This window comes from Zootoca vivipara, chromosome W (genome assembly GCF_963506605.1).
Source record: "Zootoca vivipara chromosome W, rZooViv1.1, whole genome shotgun sequence".
Lineage (NCBI taxonomy): Eukaryota > Metazoa > Chordata > Lepidosauria > Squamata > Lacertidae > Zootoca > Zootoca vivipara.
The window spans coordinates 3,835,751-3,857,690 of NC_083293.1; the positions used below are offsets into that span (position 1 = coordinate 3,835,751).

At 46.1% G+C, this 21,940-nt stretch overlaps 1 protein-coding gene across 1 annotated transcript; it reads left to right on the forward strand.

The window, feature by feature from the left end:
• The first annotated feature begins 85 nt into the window (after positions 1-85).
• On the forward strand, positions 86-15,234 carry VGLL1 (vestigial like family member 1). The gene is made up of 4 exons (XM_060270096.1): positions 86-4,754; positions 6,948-7,216; positions 10,579-10,896; positions 15,106-15,234. Exons 2-4 carry the CDS (start codon positions 6,970-6,972, stop codon positions 15,144-15,146), a joined length of 606 nt encoding a protein of 201 aa, XP_060126079.1. The 5' UTR covers positions 86-4,754; positions 6,948-6,969; the 3' UTR covers positions 15,147-15,234.
• Positions 15,235-21,940: the final 6,706 nt, after the last annotated feature.

Genomic DNA, 21,940 nt, shown 5'->3' on the forward strand with positions numbered 1-21,940 from the left:
TGCCAACAGATGAAAAAGCATTTCCATATGAAAACTAGGAATTTGAGTGAACAATGAGTGTTCTAGTGTTGAGGTTGTTCTAGTGTTGTTGGGGTTATTTTTAGATACTATCTGTATAACCAGGAATAACAACAACAATTTATTTATAGACTGCCCGTCTGGCTGGGTTTCCCTAGCCACTCTGGGCAACTCCCAATAGAATATTAAAAACACAATGAATACATCAAACATTAAAAGCATCCCTAAACAGGACTGCCTTCTAAAAAGTCTAGTACTGTATATTCCTGCGTATAAGACTACTTTTTAACCCAGGAAAATCTTCTCAAAAGTCAGGGGTCGTCTTATACGCCGGGTCGTATTTCTTATATGGCGAATATATCCCAAACTCTATATTTTAACTGGAAAAGTTGGGGGTCGTCTTATACGCCCAGTCGTCTTATACGCCGGAATATACGGTAGTTGTTTTTCTCTTTGACATCTGGTGGGAGGGCATTCCACAGGGCGGGTGCCACTACCGAGAAGACCCTCTGTCTGGTTCCCTGGAATTTCGCTTCTTGCAGTGAGGGAACCGCCAGAAAACCCTTGGAGCTGGGCCTCAGTGTCTGGGCTGAGCGATGGGGGTGGAGACGCTCCTTCAGGTATCCTGGGCCGAGGCCTTTTAGGGCTTTAAAGGTCAGCACCAACACTTTGAATTGTGCTCGGAAACGTACTGGGAGCCAATGTAGATCTTTTACGACCAGTGTTCTGTGGTCTCGGCGGCCATTCCCAGTCACCAGTCTAGCTGCCGCATTCTGGATTATTTGTAGTTTCCGGGTCACCTTCAAAGGCAGCCCCACTTAGAGCGCATTGCAGTGGTCCAAGCGGGAGATAACTAGAGCATGCACAACTCTGGTGAGACAGTCTGTGGGCAGGTCGGGTCCCAGCCTGCATACCAGATGGAGCTGGTAGACAGCTGCCCTGGACACAGAATTGACCTGCGCCTCCATGGACAGCTGTGAGTCCAAAATGCCTTCAGAGGCACAATTACCCCATTCATGATCAGGGAGTCCTCTCTTATTATAATTATGACTGGAATACCCAAAGGTTGGGGCATTTAGGAAATTGGGAGCATCTTGGTAATAAAAGTGAATGTATTGCCTAGAATGTTATTTTTATTCCAATCTATACCGATAGTGGAGCAGGGCACTTTAAACAATGGCAAAAGGACATATCTAAATTTATCTGGCAGGGGGAAAGCCAAGGATTAAATATAAGTTACTAATGGATGCCAAGGAAAGAGGTGGATTCTCTCGCCAGATTTAAAGTTATATTATGAGGTGTCCTGCCTCTGCTGGCTTTGTTAATGGATAACGTTAAAGAATTCAGATATATTAGATCTGGAAGGTTATGATAACAGATTTGGATGGCATGCATATGTTTGGTATGAAAAATAAAAGTACATAAGGGATTCCTGAACCATGTAAGAAAATTCATTTATGCTGTATGGGAAAAATATAAAAATATTTTAGAAGGTAAAACTCCATGGTGGTTATCACCATTGGAAGCAATATTAGTTAAAAACACAAACAAACATGAAAGATGAATGGGCAACCTACAAAGAACTGTTAACCGAAGTAGGAAACCAATGAAAGGTGGGGGAAAAATTGAGGATATAAGACATTTATTAACAGATTGGTTACAATACCACCAACTAAACGATCTGTTTAGGTTGGACAAAGGATTGGGTTTCAGTAAAGAGTTGTCAAGGTTTGAAAAGGATTTGTTGGGAAATAATGAGAAACTATTATAAAAAATGCATAAACTATTGTTGGAATGGGAAACTAAAGATGAAAAGGTAAAAGCAGTAATGATTCATTGGGCAAAAGATGTAGGGTATAATATACAACTTGCTGATTGGGAAAGATTATGGAGGGAGGATTTGAAGTTCACAGCATGCTGTACATTGAAAGAAAATTATATGAAAATGATGTACCAATGGTATTTGACTCCCACAAGATTAGCGAATTGTGTACAAAAACACAACCAACATATGTTGGAAGTGTAAAGAGAATGAAGGCACGTTCTACCACATGGGGTGGATGTGCAGAAAGGCTAGAGCATTCTGGGAAATTATATATAATGAACTGGAAAAAAATGTTTAAGATAACATTTGTTTTAAAAAAAAACCGGAAGCTTTTTTAATAGGCATAACAGGAGAAGAAATACAAAAGGACTTAAAAAGACTCGTTATGTATGCAACGACAGCTGCAAGAATGCTTTTTGCCCAGAGATGTGACAAAGAGGAAATGCCAACCAAGAAAGAGTGGATAGTGAAAATGATGGACTATGCAGAAATGGCGAAAATGACTGGGAAGATCAGACACGCAGATGATTGTAAATTTTAAAAAGAATGGTATAAAATTATAGAGTACATTAAGGAACAATTAAAGATTAAAAGACGTTAGCAGGATTGATTTAGCACTTGTAATTTTTAATAGGTAAAGGATTAAATAAGGATTTAATTAAAGTTGGATATATGTAATTAAATGCGGTTAAAATTAAAAAATGTATCTGCAGAAAACCAGAAGGGGGAGGAGGGAAGTCTGGGGGTTCAGGGATTCCCGCAATTGTATAAATATTGTTAAATTTAAGTTTGAATGATGTTAATGATGAAAAACTGAAAATATATTTTTTAAGGGAAATGTCATTCAGATTGAAATATTTTTTGTGTAAGTTTAGCTGTACTAGACTTTATTAACTGACTAGTGTGATAGTTAATTTTAAATAAAATATTTCTGGAATTGAAATGGCTACACTGTCATGAGAATATAAGTTATGTGAGTCAAGTTTGTGTGTTTTTGGTATAGCACAAATTTACCTTACAATGTTCATTGTTTCAGGTTTGGTCAACGGGCAGAATAAAATCATTGCAATTCTGATGCAGTATTTCCACCCAAAACCTCCTGTGGCTAACCATGGCCTTCTCTGAGGGTGGTCAGCCCCAGAACCTAGCAGAGGGGCTTCTGGGCAGGATCGGCCAAATACTCAGTCTGCTTACTCCACCTAGAGCAGTCTGAAAGGTACTATCTCTACATGCCCAAGAAGGTGGTGGTATTATTTACTGATATCATGTGCTAGGTATACATAATGCCTTATAGCAGGAGAGGGGAACTTTTGTCCTACAGGCCAGTCTTACCCCACCAATGGTCCAATTTGACCCATGAGGTCATTTCCCTCAAATCACACCCACTTGCAAATCAGATGGCATAACTTTAGGGTTTAATCCTGCATTAATACAGGGAACAGGATTAAACAGCCAAGGCATCATCAGCTGATGAGTATAGATAAAAGCCCTTGGCAAAAGCTCTGGTTGAAGCAGCCTGCCCATTGTTAAGCCAATGTTAGTGGCAGCAGGGCAGGTTAAGGCTTACATAAGGGTTACATAGGCCAGAAGTGCCTGGAAAGTAGAGCAGGATCTATGAGGATCTCTCACAGCAGAGATCCTGCAGTAGATGGCAAGGCTTTCTGTCTCTCACTTGTCTTAACAAAATTAGCAACAACGTGACTTACCTAATTAGGCTGTAAAAATGAAAAACGATAATCAGGAATGCATTTTCCTGTGAGCTCAGCTCAGCTGAAAACACATGGCCAGGCTTCAGAATGTGCTCAGAAGCAACCTGTCCTTTCATTCTAACTTCATGTCTCTTGAACTTAGCTTTGGGTGGATGTTCTTGTAGTGAAAAATAAAGTTGATCCAAACAAGCCTGAAGTCTACCTTCCCCTGACACAGGCAGCATTGAGAGGCTCTAATTAGACAGTTGGGAGAGAAAGGAGGGGAATGGGCAAGCTGGTGGAGAACCTCAGGGCTTGGAGTGGGAGACAAATGCCGGCCTCCAGCTCTTTTCACCTGGCCTCCAGGGCTCTTGCCAAGCTATACTTCACACCGGTCCTCCTTTGCAAACTCCCTTGAGCATTTGTACCTGGTTGGAACATATTGTTGAGATAGTGCTTGCTGGCCTGGATAGATAGAGGATATTGAAACCAGTCCTCTGCACAAAGGTAGAATTCAACATTTGTTGGACGGCCCACTTTTGCCTATGCCGCTGCCCACCACCGATACGTAGCGCCCCCCACCCCCAGTCATTTGCCTTGAAGGGAATGTGTCCCGTGAGCTAGAAAAGGTTTCCCACCCATTGCCTGAAATTCGGTTACATCTGGAATGGGGTGAAGTAGGAAGGGATGGATTTAAAGGTTGCACCATGCACATGTTCAGGGAGGCAGTCGCTGTGCAGGGAGAGTGGGAGGGTGAAACAAGGGGTTGCCTTTGCGACTCAGTATCTGCACAGTAAGGGGTGGGAGAGAGCTGCATTTTTTCCCCTGTCCAGGCACACTGGACGATACCAGAGTCTAGTCTTCTAATATATGCATCCGTTCCTCAGGTTGCCTGTGTGCCTCGTTGCCAAAAGCTGCCTTGTAGAAACCCACACCAAACAACCCTTTTTATTTTCCTCATTCCTGAAACCTCCAAACCTGGTTGACTTCTCAGGGTGCATTTTGCACATTCCTGCTAGCAAGCCTGAAGGATACGCCTAGTTCAGTCATTGCTGGAAGGACAGAGAACAAGTAGTGAGATCTGACGCAGGCCTCACTTCACCCTGGGATTGCTGCCGAGCTCCAGCATCAGCATGGAGATGGACACCTGGACTGCTGCAGCATGAGCTGTATGGAGGGACAGGAACTCTGCAGGGTGGCTGATAAGAAAGCAGTACGTTGGGGTAAGCAAACCTGGGTAGCTGGAGAAGAAATGCCTTCCCTTAGCCTCCAAATAGGTCTTGTTTTGTAAGAGGGATCCCACTGGAGAGGATGGGGGCAATCCCAATGCATTTGAAGGGCTCAAGTAACAAGATGGAAGGACGTGAGGCCTGTCAATAGCCAAATGGGACTTGCAATGACAAAACGTAATGTTAATCTGTTTAGAGTTCCAGCAGTTCTGTTCAAAAACCTCTATGCCCTGGTTTTCCACCCCCATCTCTAACAGTCAGTAGTCCACAGTTGATGTGCTTGCTCATACATGACTATTTGGAGGGGGGGTAAGAGGTGAGTTTTCCACACACACACACACACACACACACACACACACACACACTTTTTGCAAATGTGGGCTCCCCCAGAGACCTGCCGAAGCATCCTCCTTGTCCACTGGTGCTGCCATTCCTCCCTTTCTCATGACACCAGAACTTGTGGACATCCAATGAAGCTGATGTGGTGTGGGGATTCAGGACAAAAAGAAAGTGCTTCTTCAGGCAGTGCGTAGTTAAACTACAGAGGTTGGACTGGATGGCCCTTGTGGTCTCTTCCAACTCTATGATTCTATGATTCTACAGAAGTCACTCCCACAGGAGGCAAGGAGGGCCACCAACTTGGATGGCTTTAAGACAGAATTAGACTAAGTTGTGGAGGAGAAGGCTATGCTCCACCTTCACCATTGGAGATTTTATGCTTCTGAATACCAGTTCAACATTACTAGGAATTACAAGGAGGCTGTTTCACTCAGGTCCTGCATACAGGCTTCTCACGGGCATCTCCATGAGAGCAGGATGCTAGACTAGATGGATCATTGGATCATTAGCCCATTCCAACAGGCTCTTCATATGTTCTTATTTGGGCTATCAGCCTATAACAGCTTGAACACTGGAAGGGGCAATATGCCCCTTGAATACCTGTTGTTGGTGAGTCTGAGCAGAGGAAAGCTGGTGTTGTTTGCGTGTTTTTCATGGACTGCCAGGAGGCATCTGCTTTGCAATGGTGGAGGACTAGATAAATTTAACATGACGGTCCTTTAAATCATATCCTTTGCAGTTTGCAACCCTCCATACTGAATGGCACATACAAGTCACGTACTGAGCGCATGTCATTCAAATAAAATAATAAAAAAATACATACAAAGTTTAATGAAGTTCTGGTGGACAGAAGCTAACTATAATTTCAAGCCTATATGTGTAGGTGCCAACTCCCTGGGGCCCTGGGCGCCCACAAAATTACCCATGAAGGAGCTGGGCACCCACAAATTTCAGTGCCAGGGCCATGCACACTGCATGGCACCCACGGCCCCAGGCACCCTCGGTCGCGGGGCCAAGCTGGCACTCCTGACTGCATGCACAGTAATAATTAGTAAATATTATTAATTTTAAAAAATTAAAAGCACTCTTACCTACCTGGAGAGTCAAACCCTCCACCTACCGGGAGGGGGGGAGCAGGTGAACCTGGAGACCTCACCTTTGCCCTGGGATCCAGCAACCTTATATTGTATCCATCTCCTTTAACAAGAAAGGCAATTCTATCTCCCTCATCATCATAGCCAATTTGAAGCAAACAGCCCCCTGCCCCACTCTGTTGAGTAATCTGCTCTTGACTGCACAGGCAGTGTTAGCTTAGAACATAAATAGTGCCAAGTGATACAGCAAAGTTTGGTGATGTGCTCTTTTAGGGTAACACAAAAACTAAGGAAAACGAGATTAAGACCCATCTGAGAAATATGGAAAGCCTTTATTGACTACTGTATATAGGGGTAAAGATCACTGCCTGCCTGCTCCCTACCCTTGATATACTCTAGACCAGTGTTTCTCAACCAGTGTGCCTCCACATGTTTTGGGACTACAACTCCCATCATTCCTGACCACTGGTCGTGCTAGCTAGGGATGATGGGAATTGTAGTCCCAAAACATCTGGAGGCACACTGGTTGAGAAACACTGCTCTAGACTACTCTTCACTTCAAAACTCCTGTAAAGAAAATATAAAGCATAAATAAATTATTGAGATTACCAGTATGTATAATTATTGGACCTATTGATTACCCACCCCTTAGCATCTGTTTTGTTTCTAATTTGCAACTTAAAAATAGTTTAATGAAGCACATTTTTTGAGCCAGAACCTATTCTTCCATTACTTTGTTTCTCTTCGTTTTTAGGCACAGACAAAAGTCCCTAGAAATGGAAGAGAGGAAGGACTCCACAAAGCTGTGCAAATGCAAGCAGCCTGTGAAAACAGAGTGGGGAGCCCAGTGTGTGGTGTTTACCTACTTCCAAGGAGACATTAACAGTGTGGCGGATGAGCACTTCTCTAGAGCATTGAGCGCATCCAAAACTCCACAGGATTTGAGCAGAAAGAACAGTGGTGAGGATGCAATTGTACAACATGATGAGCTTCTCCTCCACATTTTCTGGCTGCTGGTTACTTAACTTACTGCACAGTGACTTATGTAATAATGTCGACTCACTGTGGACAAGAAACTTGTACAGCCCCAGCTGCACTGTGGTTTTCTCCCTCAAAGAATTCTGTGCACTGTAGTTTAGCCATTGCAGACACAATTTCCATCAAACTTTAACAAACTACCATGCTACAATGTCCAGAATTCTTTGATAGAGAGAATGTGCTTTGAATGTGCAGTGTGCACACAGCCACCATGATATGGTAGTTTCCAGACAGGGCCGTCTTAAGCGGGTCGGGCGCCCGGGCGCCGTGGTGCGTGGATCGCTCCGGCGCCCCCGCCCTGCCCCGTTTCTTCCTGCGGCTGGTGGGCGGGCGCTGCGCGGTTTCCGCGCGGCTTTGCCGTGCAGCACCCCCCTGCTGACCCGGCGCCCCGCGCCACCCAGCCTACCCCTAGAGCCGGCCCTGTTTCCAGACAACCTGCTTACTAAGCAGTCATTCTGACTGCTTTACAGGCAGGTTATACACTGTGGCATCAAAGAAGTGCTACCCTACATTTTCCTGTGTCTTTTCCTGCCCCTTTTTGTGATGGGAGAGGGGGAACAGCTGTCCTCTTTCTCCTCCATTTCATTTATGAATCAATTTGCATGAAGTGATGAGCAATATTATAACTCAAATACAAATACATGAAACAGCCTAAAACAGCCACGGCACATACAAAAGACCAATTCAAATCCATGACAGATACAAACTCAGGAGTGATTGGTAACAACTAGACTTGGTTGGGTGGCCCAGGGTGTATGGGGTCACTGGAGATGGAGTGCTTTGTTTTAGCTTTCTCCTTACCTTCCACTCTTGCGAAGATACTTTGAGGACTTAAGCAATGCAGGTGCTAAAACAGAGGTAGGTTTTTGGTGACCAGACTCCTGTGGTTCTTGGTAGACGTTGCTGGAGGGCATGATTCTGTCTTTCAATAGCTGGGCTTCCTGGAAGCCTTTACACAGGGTAAGGAAAAAGATTTCATGGTTGTGCCCACTGAGTGATGCTTTCCTAGCACATCCTTTAGTCATGAGTATCCTTATGTTTGGGGTGACGTGTGGTCTCTCTGTGTTTTTGGCGGTTGTATTTATTATAAAACAATTTCAAAATGCAATAAAAATGCATTCATTACATCCTCCCTCCCTTTTAATAAACAGAAAGCCACACATCTCCCCAGCAGTGGAACTTCTCGCCACAATGGGCTAAGCCGTACCATGCACAGCCTCCTTTAAACCTATCCAGCTCCGACGATAATGCAGCTGCTGCGGGCTTCCGGGTTCAGCGCCAGCGCCGATCGGCGGGGTTTCGTCTCGTCTCCGAGACGGCCCGTCTCTGCTAGGAGTGGGGAGGGCAGCGAGAGCGACGCTGCGCCCCTTAGAACCTCGGGAAGGGCGTCCCGGGGGCAATTTGCTCGGCACAGACCCAATCCGGACTCCCCAACTCTTCGGTTAGCTCTAATAAGAGCTCCGGAGCGAGGAGGGTAGAAGTCGCGGGGGCCATTTTGAGCGGCAACGTTATTCTAGCAGGGAGAAGCTTCAAGCCGAAGGCGGAGAGCGCTGGATTCTTCCGAAAATAAAACGATTGGAAAAGACTGTAAGTAACCTCACGATTTGGATTATAAAACAATTTGGATCTGGGAGAGAGGGGAGAAAAGAGGAAGCCACCCCCCCCCCACGGCAACAAAGAGACAGTAAATAGAAACCCGAAGCCATAAACAGAAGATTTGTAATTCAAAAGGATCCCTCAAAGGCATCAAAGAGAATCTCCCCTTTGATGCAGGGTGAAAAGGGGAGAGAGACTGTGGTTTATGACTGCCCTGCAGCAAGAGGTAAAGGCTAAGAAAAACCTTTCTTTCCCTCGGGAGCCGGCAGCCCAGACAACCCAGTGAGTTGATCAGGATTTATAAGTCAATTTTTATTTCACTTTGTATTTCTGGACTTTGTGGAATTTCTTTTTTGGTTTAAGTGCTTGTGAAATGTGAGTTCGAACTTTATTGTTAACAAGACTTGAAGAATGCAGCCAGCTTGTTAAAATGGAGTCGAGAAAATAAACTGTGATCATATTCCACCCCACGTGACAAGTTTTGACCTTGGCAGGATTGAATTATGTCAACAAAAAAGTGTTCCCCTGAGTTCCAGCGGTCTGTTTTGACCTTAATGTGGGAAACAAGAATAGAGCTATGTCAAGAGGAGACACGACGGCAAGAGTTACAGCAAAAATTTCAGATGGTGATGGCGGAATATGATTTTTTAGGAGATGAAGCTTTTGACACTGAAAAAGATGAATGTGAGAATGACAATGATGGTGACTGTGATTTGGAAGGAAAAGATGAAGATGAGGACTGTGATGATTCAACACAAAATGAAGCACACCACAAAAAAAATGATGACTCTACTCTACAAAAAGTTGGATGGAGTGCCCTGCTTTTGAGGGGGGCACGATTGGTATTATTGGAACTCCAGAACGCCCACAGGGAAGAAGGAAAAAATATGCAGAGAAGAGAAGAAATCCAGGGGTCCTGTATGGTGGCCTGGATGGCAAAAGACTGTAAATAGGGGGTGGGGTGAAGGGAAAGTGATGTTGTGATTATAAGGATGGATTAACAGGTTTATAACTGGTCTGCTGATTTTGGAATTTGCTGGATTGGGGGGGTGGAGCCGGTAATCGGGGATGTAAGGTTAAATTGAGAATAGTTATAGTTTTAAAAGTGAATGGATTTTGGAAAATGTGAAAATATGGAGGCTTATAGAGGGAGAAAAAATTAGGCACGGGAAGAGAAAATGGGAGTTTGATTTTTCAGTGATTTGAATATTAGATGAAAATGTTAACAATTGATTTATAAGTTGTATAAGATACAAAGGTGTATTTTTATAAAGTAAGAAACTGTTGCAGATGATAAAAAAGGGATGAAAACCGGGGAAGGGGGGGGAGGGGAAGCCCACAAAATATGGTTTTACAACTATGAATGTAAGAAAAATTTTTCTGTTTTGTATTGTTTTTTTCTTTTTCTTTTGCCCTTTCTTTTTTCCCTTTTTTCCTATTTCTCTTTTTCTCTTTTTTTGGTATGACAATAGATGGTTGGATGGATGTCCTCCTGCGTACTGCCCTGGTTTGCTGGAGCTCCCTGGTGGCAGGGGGGGGCTTTGGGGTCAGGGGAGGGGGAGGAGGACAGAAATCCAAGCATAAAATGGACCATCTCTGACTGTTCACATACATGGGATACTTCTGTGGCAGGGGAGGACCCATGTGGGTGGGTAGGAAGGAGGTGGAAAAGGGGTTTAAGTATGTACCGTTTTTTTTGTTTTTTTGTATTTTGTAAAATTAATAAAAAGTATGTTTAAAAAAAAAAAAAGATAATGCAGCTGCTGCAGCGACAAGCCCCTATCCTCCTTCTCTTCTCCAGGGCATCACACCACCAGCTACAGAGCTATGGCAGTTGCCTTCAGGGGGCAACCCAAATTTGACTGCAGCTTCAGTGTACCCTCCCTCTATGCCCGACATGCATATGACGCAGGGGTCTGTGTCAGATGGGAAATACGGGTCCCTGCTGGGTCTCTTGCAACAGGAAAGGTGTCCTTCGTCTGTCCAGGAGCCTCTAAGTTCTGGATCTGCTTGTCCTACCAGCTCTGCTAGGTTACAAAATATGAGCCAGAGTTTAACTTCTGGGGGAGGTAAGTAAATATTGGCTTACTTTGATTGTTATAGCTTTTATAAATAGAAAGTGACCAGGAGGGAAGAAGCACTTAAATGAAAAATGCTGGAGGGATATGTTACAACAGCCTATTGATGCTGTTGAATGAATCAGAAACAGATACTTGTTGAATGATTGTGCAATATTGTGATTGTGCAATATGATATCACCACTGAATGACATGATTGTATGATATTATGATTGTATATGATTATATGATATGATTGTATGATTTAATGATATGATTGTATGATAACATGGTTGGATATTATGATTGTATGATATTATGATAAAACATGTAAACAGGATCATTTGTGAGGGCATCTAGTGGGGGAGTTTGAGGGGGAGGCCCGGAGTGCCATCTCACAGTGTACATAGGACCATGGGACATGGTTGGCGAGGGAGCTGCTGCGGTGACCTGCAACACCTGTGCCATGTTTCACTTCCTGCCTGAGAATGTGTGAAACTACACCTGCCCCGAGTGAAAGCTGGTTGCCTGGCTGGAAGAGAGGGTGCATCAAATTGAGGCCCGCTTGTTCACACTTTGAGCTGTTGGTATAGATGAGGAAATTCTCAATAGAGCAACACAGACAGGGTGCTCCTAGGGAGGAGGAAGATTGCCCACTGCAGGAGACAAACGCCTGGAGGAATGTGACACTGACACACAGAACCATAGCTGCCAAGTTCTCCCTTTTTTTAAGGGAAATTCCATTATGCTGAATAGGCTTCCTCGCGAGAAAAGGGAAAACTTGGCAGCTATGCACAGAACCAGAAGTGCCAGTAGCCATGCTGTGTCACTGGAGTTGCAAAATTGATTCCATGCCCTCATCTCAGATTCCGATTCTGGGCCAGAGGAGCAAGCAGGGCCGGCTCTAGGTAGCCCCCCGGTGGCGCGGTGCACTGCCGCGTGGAAACCATGCTGCACCCTGCGAGGGCAGGGGCGCCGGAGCGATCTCCGCCCCTCAGTACCAGGGCGTGCGACCTGCTCGAGACTGTCCTGGGAGCAAGGACAGCAGTTGTACACTTCAGAAAACACAGAGGTGGCTATGGAAGATGCAGTGTACCAATTCCTCCAAAACAACTCCCCAGAAGAGGAAGAGATGTGTGGTGGCAGTAGGGAACTCACTGCTGAGGAGAACAACAGAGGCTGTGGGGTGGTAACAGGATGTCCTGGAAGGTTCATGATGCGACAGAGAAGTTGCCAAGCCTTATAAAGTTCACTGACCACAACCCCTTCCTTTTGATTCATGTGGGTACAAATGACCAGACACAGCCTTCCATGTATAGCAAGGGGCTATGAGACTCTGGTTGGGAAGCAGAAGGGCCTTGGGCCACAGGTGGTTTTTTTCATCACTGCTTCCTGTTGAAGGTCATGGCCCAGGAAGAGAGGAAAATACTGGAAGTAAACCATTGGCTACACAAGTGGTGTCATTAGGAAGAGTTTGGCTTCTTGGACCATTCTTTCTTGGACCATTTCATTTTCCAGAAAGTAGGAGAAGCAACAAGAGGATCAGCCAATTTAGATCTGGTCCTAACCAATTGTGATGACCTGGTTAGTGGGGTAGAAGTGGCAGGATCATTAGGTGGGAGTGATAATGCTCTTCTGGAATTTATGATACAGCGGAAAGGAGCAACCAAGCATACAAAGACTCAAATTCTAGACTTTAAGGAAGCCGACTTCAGAAAACTTAGGGAAACGCTGGGTGAAATCCCATGGACAGAAATACTAAAAGGGAAGGGAGTTCATGATGGTTGGGAGTTTGTTAAAAGAGAGATATTAAAAGCACAACTTCAGGCAATACCAATGAGACGGAAAAATGGAAGGTGCCTAAAGAAGCCAGGGTGGCTAGCTAAAGAACTTTTAACTGAGTTAATATATAAAAGGGATATTTACAAAAAATAGAAAAAGGGGGAAACCACCAGAGAGGAATTCAAACAAATAGCCAGCACGTGTAGAGACAAAGTCAGAAAAGCTAAAGCACAGAAAGAACTCAGGCTTGCTAGAGAAGTTAAAAACAACAAAAAGGGCTTTTATGGGTATGTCCGTAGCAAAAGGAAAAACAAGGAAACAGTGGGGTCACTTAGAGGAGAAGATGGTGAAATGCGAACAGGGGACAGAGAAAGGGCAGAACTCCTCAATGCCTTCTTTACCTCAGTCTTCTCCAAAAAAGAAAACAATGCCCGACCTGAAGAATATGGAGCAGATGATTCAGCAGGGGAAACACAGCCCAGAACAAGTAAGGAGGTAGTACAAGAATACTTGGCTAGTTTAGATGTATTCAAGTCTCCAGGGCCAGATGAACTACATCCAAGAGTATTAAAAGAACTGGCAGAGGTGATTTCCAGTGGTTTGGCCACACATCTTTGAGAATTCCTGGAGAACAGGGGAAGTCTCAGCAGACTGGAGGAGGGCAAATGTTGTCCCTATTTTCAAAAAGGGGGAAAGAGAGGACCCAAACAATTACTGCCCAGTCAGCCTGACACCAATACCAGGAAAGATTCTAGAGCAAATCATTAAGCAAATGGTCTGTGAGCACCTAGAAAGGAACTCTGTGATCCCTAAAAGTCAGCATGGGTTTCTGAAAAATAGGTCATGTCAGACTACTCTGATCTCATTTTTTGACAGAGTCACAAGCCTGGTAGATGAAGGGAACCCTGTGGATGTAGCATATCTTGATTTCCGCAAGGCCTTTGACAAGATGCCACATGGTATTATTGTAAAGAAGTTAGTAGAATGAGGGCTAGACAATGCTACCATTCAGTGGATTTGTAACTGTCTGGCTGACCGAACCCAAAGGGTGCTCATCAGTGGCTCCTCCTCATCCTGGAGAGTAGTGACTAGTGGGGTGCCACAGGGTTCTGTCTTGGGCCCAGTCTTATTCAACATCTTCATCAATGACTTGGATGATGGGCTTGAGGGCATCCTGAGCAAGTTTGCAGATGACACCAAATTGGGAGGGGTGGCTAATACCCCAGAGGACAGGATCACACTTCAAAATGTCCGTGTATACTCTTCCTTCATAATTTCCCCTTTCTTCCATTTCTTAGACATACCCTTCTTAAATCTCAGCTCACCTGTAAGCTCCTTATGCAGCAACACTGCTTTCTTTAGATGCCTCCCACTTCTTTTTTGTAGGAATTGTCTACTTTTGTGCCTTCAATATTTCACCTTTAAGAAACTCCCATCCATTTTGGACTGCCTTTTCTTTGAGTATTTCTGACCATGGAATCTCACCCAGTATTTCCTGAAGCTTTTCAAAATCAACCTTCTTAAAGTCCAGGGTGCATGCCCAAGTACACTCAGCTTTCCCTTGCCTCTGTGAAACCCAAGAGGACATGATCATTTCCTCCAAAGTTTCTGAGGACTTCCACTTTGTCCATCAGTTCCTTCCTGTTGGTGAAGACCAAGTCCAAGATAGATGATCTGCTTGTTGCTTCTTCCACCTTCTGGGAAATGAAATGGTCAGTGAGGCACATAGCTGTCAAGTTCTCCCTTTTTTAATGGGAAATTCCCTTATGCTGAATAGGCTTCCTCGCGAGAAAAGGGAAAACTTGACAGCTATGGTGAGGCAATTGAGGAATTTGTTGGACCTTACATTCTTGGCAGAGTTTGAGTTCCACATATATTGGGGTAGTTGAAGTCTCCCTTGACTACTATATCCCGTACTGTTTGCGTGGTACATTTATGAACATTTATTATATATGTGTGACCTCAAAATTCTTATAACAATAGCATTAAATGTTTTCTCTTTTGCTCTGGGGCTGGTGTGGGGAACCTGGTGGAACGGCAACATTGGCTCGTGTGAGTTGTCCTTCAGTAGCATCTGGAAGGCCAAAAGTTTTCCTACACATAATCGAACCGATTAGTTTATTGAACAGCATGGGCCTAATTATTATTACTTAATTAATTTTTAAAATCATCGAAACTTTATCAGACAAGAAGCACATTAACAACAAACTTGACATACACAACAAAACCCAACCGTGAACTTAGTTCTCACACTGTAAGTTGCTACAGAGAGAGAAAAAACTGGAGCAAACAGAGGACATAAGTAACTTACTTAGTTACTTACTTAGTCATAAGTACTGTAAATGAAATGCAGAGGTTCCATCAGCCCTCCCTTGTCTCCTGCCCCTAATATCCTCCTCTTTAAGATATTTCCGCACTAATATCCTCCCTATTTTTCAGGTATCCCTGAAAATGACAGGAGAAGAGATCTCTACTTTTAGAAAATGGACACTTTTGTTTATTGTTTCTGGCACAGAGGAATCTCCTGTGTGGACATTTTTTAAAACAACAACAACAACAGCAGCAACCTGCCACTATGATGAAGAGGACCTTTCTGTGCTCCTTTGAAAATATATATACTGGGTGTGGGGAATCTTCAGCTTTCCAGATGTTGCTGGACTACAGCTCATATAATCAGTGGCCTTTGTCCAGGCTTGCTGGACTGATGGGAGTTGTAGTTCGGCAACACCTGGAAAGCCAAAGGTTCCCTCCCCCACTACACCTGGTCTATATACAAGGACATGCTACCATTTACACCATGTTTGTCCGTCCCCCCCCCCTTCTGCTTGCCTTTTCAACAACCCTAATTCTGCATGCTTGGCACATGAGGACTCTTTCCATCTGGAAGACCCCCAGATCCTACTTTTCACACCAGCTGAAGCTTGCTATCAACTTCCAGAGTGAGAAGAGAAGCACCAGCTGTGGTGGAGGTGCATGGCTGCAGGTGTAAAAACTCTACGGGTCCTTAGGGATCCGTAGGGATCATTGTGCGAGTCTAGATTCTCTAATATCTGATATGTGGGTATTCATGTGAAAATTATTTGTTTTCCTGAAGAACATTCTCAGTTCTCCCGGCTATAGATCCCTCAGCTCCCACTCTTCTCTAAAGGAGGAAAATTTAATAATAATAAAAAAGATTATGTGACTGGAAGAAGTAAAAGGAGGGGGAAACACAGCAGTTTTCTTGTTAAATGCTTAGAAGCAATGCATCTGCAGGCCCTTATTGAAAGGCAGAACTTGCACACTGATGCAACACTGCCTAAGAACCTGGGTTTCCTCGCTTTCAGAACCAAGAGTTGTTTTTGCAACAGAAATCACAACTGCCTGTTTCCATCTCTGCTTTACTAGAAGGGAGAGTGTTATGTACTGAGCTGAATCCTAGAACAATAGGATTCAGAATCAGCGGGAGCTACCCAATCCAACTCCAGGTGGAAGTGAATCCGCAACCTGATTGGCCTGCTGGAGCAGCCAATCAGGCGGCTGGCAGAAGTGAATCTGCTACCTGATTGGCCTGTAGGAGCAGCCAATCAGGCTGCAGGCAGAAGTCAATCCACAATATAATTGGCCCACAGGTGTAGCCCTGAAGTAGCCAATCACGCAAGGCCCATTGTGTAAATAATGTATATAAGTAGATGGTTTTGGGAAAAGAGCCATTCTTCTTCTTCTTCTCCTTGATGACTATGAGCTGAATAAAGAGCATGAAATTCACTCTCGACTCCAAGTACATTTCACTGGCGACGAAGGTGGGATCCTGCTGAGCTGACCGCCACCACGCACTGCACCGCAGCACCGCCACCTGCTGCACCGCTGCATCGCACCGTTCATCCAGGCTTCAGCTCCAGGACCCAAGGAACCCAGAATGGCAACCGACAGCAGCTTCTCGCCATTCAAACCAGCATCAGGAGACTGGGAAGGGTACGCCGCCCGTTTCAACTTCCTCCTGCAAGCGAAAGAAGTCACCAACGATGCCATGAAGAGGGCGACATTCTTCAGTGTCTGTGGAGAGGAGACGTTTGAAATCGCCCGGGCTCTCCTTGCACCTAGAGATGTCGCTACCGTCTCTTACAAAACAATAATGGAACGGCTGAAGGAGCACTTCTCACCACAGCCCTCGGTGGTAGCTTGCCGAAATGCCTTCTACGCAAAGCGGCAAGCCCCGGGGGAAACCATAACTGGGTTTGTGACCTCCCTCCGCCAAGCCGCCCGGCTATGCAACTTCTCAGAGTTGGAGAACATGCTTCGTGACCGCCTCGTTGGTGGCCTGAGGGACGAGATGTTGCAACGATGCCTCTACGCCAAAAAAGACCTCACGTTCCAGATTGCTCTGGAGGAAGCCCTGGCAACCGAAGCCGCTGAGAGGTCAACGCAAGAGGCACGACCGGCCCAGCCATCCCAACCGAGGGTCTACCACGAAGACCTCACCGACGAATCCGAATCTGACAGGGAGGAAGTACACCGAGTACAGCGGCGCACTCAAGCAGCACACACACCACAGCAGCCTCGACGAGAAGGAGGGAACTGTGCAAGCTGCGGGGAGAACCACGAGAGGAGGACCTGTCGTTTCCGCAACGCAGAGTGCAGGCAGTGCAGAAAATTGGGACACATCGCCCGGGTGTGTCGGGCTCGACTCACCCGTCGACAAGCATCAGATGACCGACCCAGGAGCCCCAGGTCACACGGCACCATGCACCAAGGCAACTCGACGGAGATCACGGACTACCAGGTATTTCAGTTGCCCCATCCCAGCACAGAGAAAATTTATATAGAGGTACAGATAGAGGGAGCCCCATGCCGCATGGAGCTGGACACGGGTTCAACTCTATCCATAATCTCGGCCCGAACATTAAGGGAACTGTGCCCTAATGGGGGTCCCAAACTAAGGCCGGCCCCATTCACCCTCCGGGACTTCCAGAAACGTAAGGTCCCTACAATGGGGGTGGGGACCTTCAGGGTGCAATATCGAGGGCGAAAGCAACAATTGGACTTGCTGGTAGTTAAGGGCCCCTACGTTAGCTTACTGGGACTGGCATGGTTTGGACCTCTGGGGCTAGCCGTTACCGGGGTGAACCGCACTAGCTTACAAGTGGACGTGGACGCCATATGCAAAGAGTTTCCAGGGGTTTTCGATGGGGCATTGGGACGATATACAGGACCCCCCATTGCCCTACAGCTAGACCCCGCTGTACGACCCATCAGGCACAAGGCCCGCCGGGTCCCGTTCGCCCTGAAACCCCGCATAGACGAGGAATTGGACCGGCTCGTGGAGCAAGGAGTGCTGGAGCCGGTGCCCAACGCCCCCTGGGAAACTCCAATTGTCACACCCGTCAAGCCTAACGGTTCAGTCCGCATCTGTGCAGACTACAAATGCACCATAAACAAGGCTCTCACGGCCCATGCATACCCAGTGCCAGTGGTCAGCCATGTCCTCGCCACCCTGGCTGGGTCAAAAATCTTTGGCAAACTGGACTTGGCCCAAGCGTATCAACAGTTGCCTGTGGACGAAGCCACAGCAGAGGCTCAGACGATTGTGACGCACAGAGGGGCATTCAGAGTAAAGCGGCTGCAATTTGGCGTTAGCGTGGCACCAGGCATATTCCAGAATCTAATGGACTCTCTCCTTAAAGGGATTCCTGGCGTCACCCCCTTCTTCGATGATGTACTGATCGCCGGGCCCACACCAGAGGAATTTGAGGACCGCCTCCGCTCCGTCCTGCACCGTTTCCAGATGGCGGGCCTCAAGGTGAAGCGGGAAAAGTGTTTACTGGGAGTGCCGCAGGTGGACTTTCTGGGATTTAAGGTGGACGCAGAAGGGGTCCATCCAACCGGTGACAAGGTACGGGCCATTTGTGAGGCCCCAGCGCCCAAGAGCAAGCCCGAACTTCAGTCATTCTTGGGACTATTGAACTTTTACCATGCCTTCCTTCCCCATAAGGCAGCGGTAGCGGAGCCCCTACACAGACTCCTAGATAAAAGGGCCCCTTGGGTGTGGGGCCAGCGACAAAGGGCCGCATTCCAGGCAGTCAAGGACTTGCTCGTCTCGAACTCGGTCTTGGCACACTTCGACGAGAGGCTGCCAGTACATTTCAGAGAGAGAGAGGGAGTAATCATGTTCTTTTCCCACTTTAAAAACCAGCACCAGCAGAAAATGCTATTTCTGCAGGTATCCCTTGAGGATGGAAAAAGTCACTAGTGTGTTCTCTGGGACACTGAGATGTTGTCACACTTGCAGATGCTTTCATTCCTTTGGGCTCTGTATATTTCTCTCTTACTCTGGAAGACTTGGCGAAACATTAGATTGTACTGAGTTGCCACCATCTGGTGCTGCAGATAAAGGTAAAGGTAAAGGGACCCCTGACCATTAGGTCCAGTCATGACCGACTCTGGGGTTGCGCGCTCATCTCGCATTATTGGCCGAGGGAGCCGGCGTATAGCTTCCAGGTCATGTGGCCAGCATGACAAAGCCACTTCTGGCAAACCAGAGCAGCACATGGAAACGCCGTTTACCTTCCCGCTGTAGCGGTTCCTATTTATCTACTTGCATTTTGACGTGCTTTCGAACTGCTAGGTTGGCAGGAGCTGGGACCAAGCAACGGGAGCTCACCCCGTCACAGGGATTCGAACCGCCGACCTTGTGGTCAGCAAGCCCTAGGCTCAGTGGTTTAACCACAGCGCCACCTGGGTCCCAAAAGGCTATTTATGTATGGGTGTCATCTAGACCTAACCCCTGCAATGCATGAATCTTTTTGTCCAGTGTGGGACTTGAACCCACAACCCTAAGATTAAGAGTCTCATGCTGTACCAACTGAGCTACTATGGCCTAGTGCAGATATATATATATATACCTAACTTCTCCTCCTCCCCAAAATTAAAATATGGCACTTGTTGTACTGTCAGCTCCCGTCTGAGATAAACTGGCAGTCACCACGTTCTGAGTTGCTTAAAGTCTGGATGAACTGCAGCATCTAAATCGAAAGAGAATTCCATGCATTGATTTATGAGCATCCTTCTCTCTGAAGCAAGCTGTCCTGCTTACATCTGCACCAGCAGTAGCCAACTTCAAGGGCAGAGCTAGAGGTGTGTGACCGGTTTGGTTACGCTGGGCATGGAGCTTCTGGGGTGCAGCAGAAGGCCCACAACTATGAAGTTCAATGGAAGACAAGAGGCAGGTGTGTGTGTGTGTGGCGTCGCTCAGGGCACCACTGAGATTTGAGATGCCAAGGTCTACTACTGGCGGTCTCTTCAGCAAGTGTGCCAAAGAGCCACGCCTAAAGGATGAGTCAGATTCAGCACTTATCCAAAGCAGGAAAATACTGGGCTGACTTGATTTGGGGACCATCCCTAATGCCTATTTGGGGGTTTAAACCCCTAATTAAATATGTGGTCAGGAGCAGATGGGAGAAGGAGACACTGCATTTAATGTTGTGGGTCTTGCTTATGTGGTGTGTTCCCTGCAAGGAACCACTGATGAAGTAGACCCAGACAGAGGACGCACAGTCCTATGGAGCAGGAAGTGTGCCTGGATTATTGTAAATCTGGTAGCTCTCTCCCCACCCTCATTTTGTGACAAGACTCTTACATTGTAGATTGACTAAACAAGCACTTGTTTCCTTTAAATCTGTGTACAGAGCTTATTATGCATGCACTTGTGAGGAGTAACAAGTAACCAAAGGGTTAACTGTGTACTGTGCACCTGACCACTGAGGAAGATATCATGTTACAGAATGTACTGGAAGCATTTCTTTGTGTAACAGTTGGTTTCGATTCTGCCTGGGAGACGGTCGCAAAATGTCTGCGAGCTCACCAGGTCGTTTGTTGTTTTCTCTGTAAAATAAACTTCAGTAGTTATTAGAACACCTCGGACTCTGTGTGTTCTTAAAAGGCTTTTTATCCAACGGCTATACAAGCTACTGCTGTGCGTGAGAAGGAAAAGGAGAACTCTGCTATATTTCACTGCCCAGCCCGGGTCTACGGAGCAGAGACGCTAGAGAAAGCGTGCCGGGTGGCATTTAGTGGCTCCTAATTGAGTCATAAATAACTCAAAGGAGTCCTATATATGTCACAGCACTTGCTTAAATAAAACGCACCGTTATGTTTATGAATATATATGTGTACCCACCAACTTGCTTCATGCATTAGGCAGGGGGTTTTTTTGGCCAAGAAAAACATGGTCCACAATAAGGCAGATTGTTCTTCATGGCATCAGAGGGACAGTTTGGTAATTTTAGGGAAGCTTTCTCGAACCTGGTGCCCTCCAGATGTTGCTGCATTTCAGCTCCCTTCAGCCCCAGCCAGCATGGCCAAGGATGATGGAATCTGTAGCCCAGCTACCTGCTTCCCCAGCCCTGACTTAAAGGGATGCCTTTGAACAAAAAAAGTTTCTCAAAATTGGATTACCAAACTATAGTTTGAAATATTTCAAAATGGGCTTCCGGGTTCAGCGCCAGCGTCGATCGGCGGGGTTTCGTCTCGTCTCCGAGACGGCCCGTCTCTGCTAGGAGTGGGGAGGGCAGCGAGAGCAACGCTGCGCCCCTTAGAACCTCGGGAAGGGCGTCCCGAGGGCAATTTGCTCGGCACAGACCCAATCCGGACTCCCCAACTCTTCGGTTAGCTCTAATAAGAGCTCCGGAGCGAGGAGGGTAGAAGTCGCGGGGGCCATTTTGAGCGGCAACGTTATTCTAGCAGGGAGAAGCTTCAAGCCGAAGGCGGAGAGCGCTGGATTCTTCCGAAAATAAAACGATTGGAAAAGACTGTAAGTAACCTCACGATTTGGATTATAAAACAATTTGGTCTGGGAGAGAGGGGAGAAAAGAGGAAGCCACCCCCCCCCCCACGGCAACAAAGAGACAGTAAATAGAAACCCGAAGCCATAAACAGAAGATTTGTAATTCAAAAGGATCCCTCAAAGGCATCAAAGAGAATATCCCCTTTGATACAGGGTGAAAAGGGGAGAGAGACTGTGGTTTATGACTGCCCTGCAGCAATGAGGTAAAGCCTAAGAAAAACCTTTCTTTCCCTCGGGAGCCGGCAGCCCAGGCAATCCAGTGAGTTGATCAGGATTTATAAGTCAATTTTTACTTCACTTTGTATTTCTGGACTTTGTGGAATTTCTTTTTTGGCTTAAGTACTTGTGAAATGTGAGTTCGAACTTTATTGTTAACAAGACTTGAAGAATGCAGCCAGCTTGTTAAAATGGAGTCGAGAAAATAAACTGTGATCATATTCCACCCCACGTGAT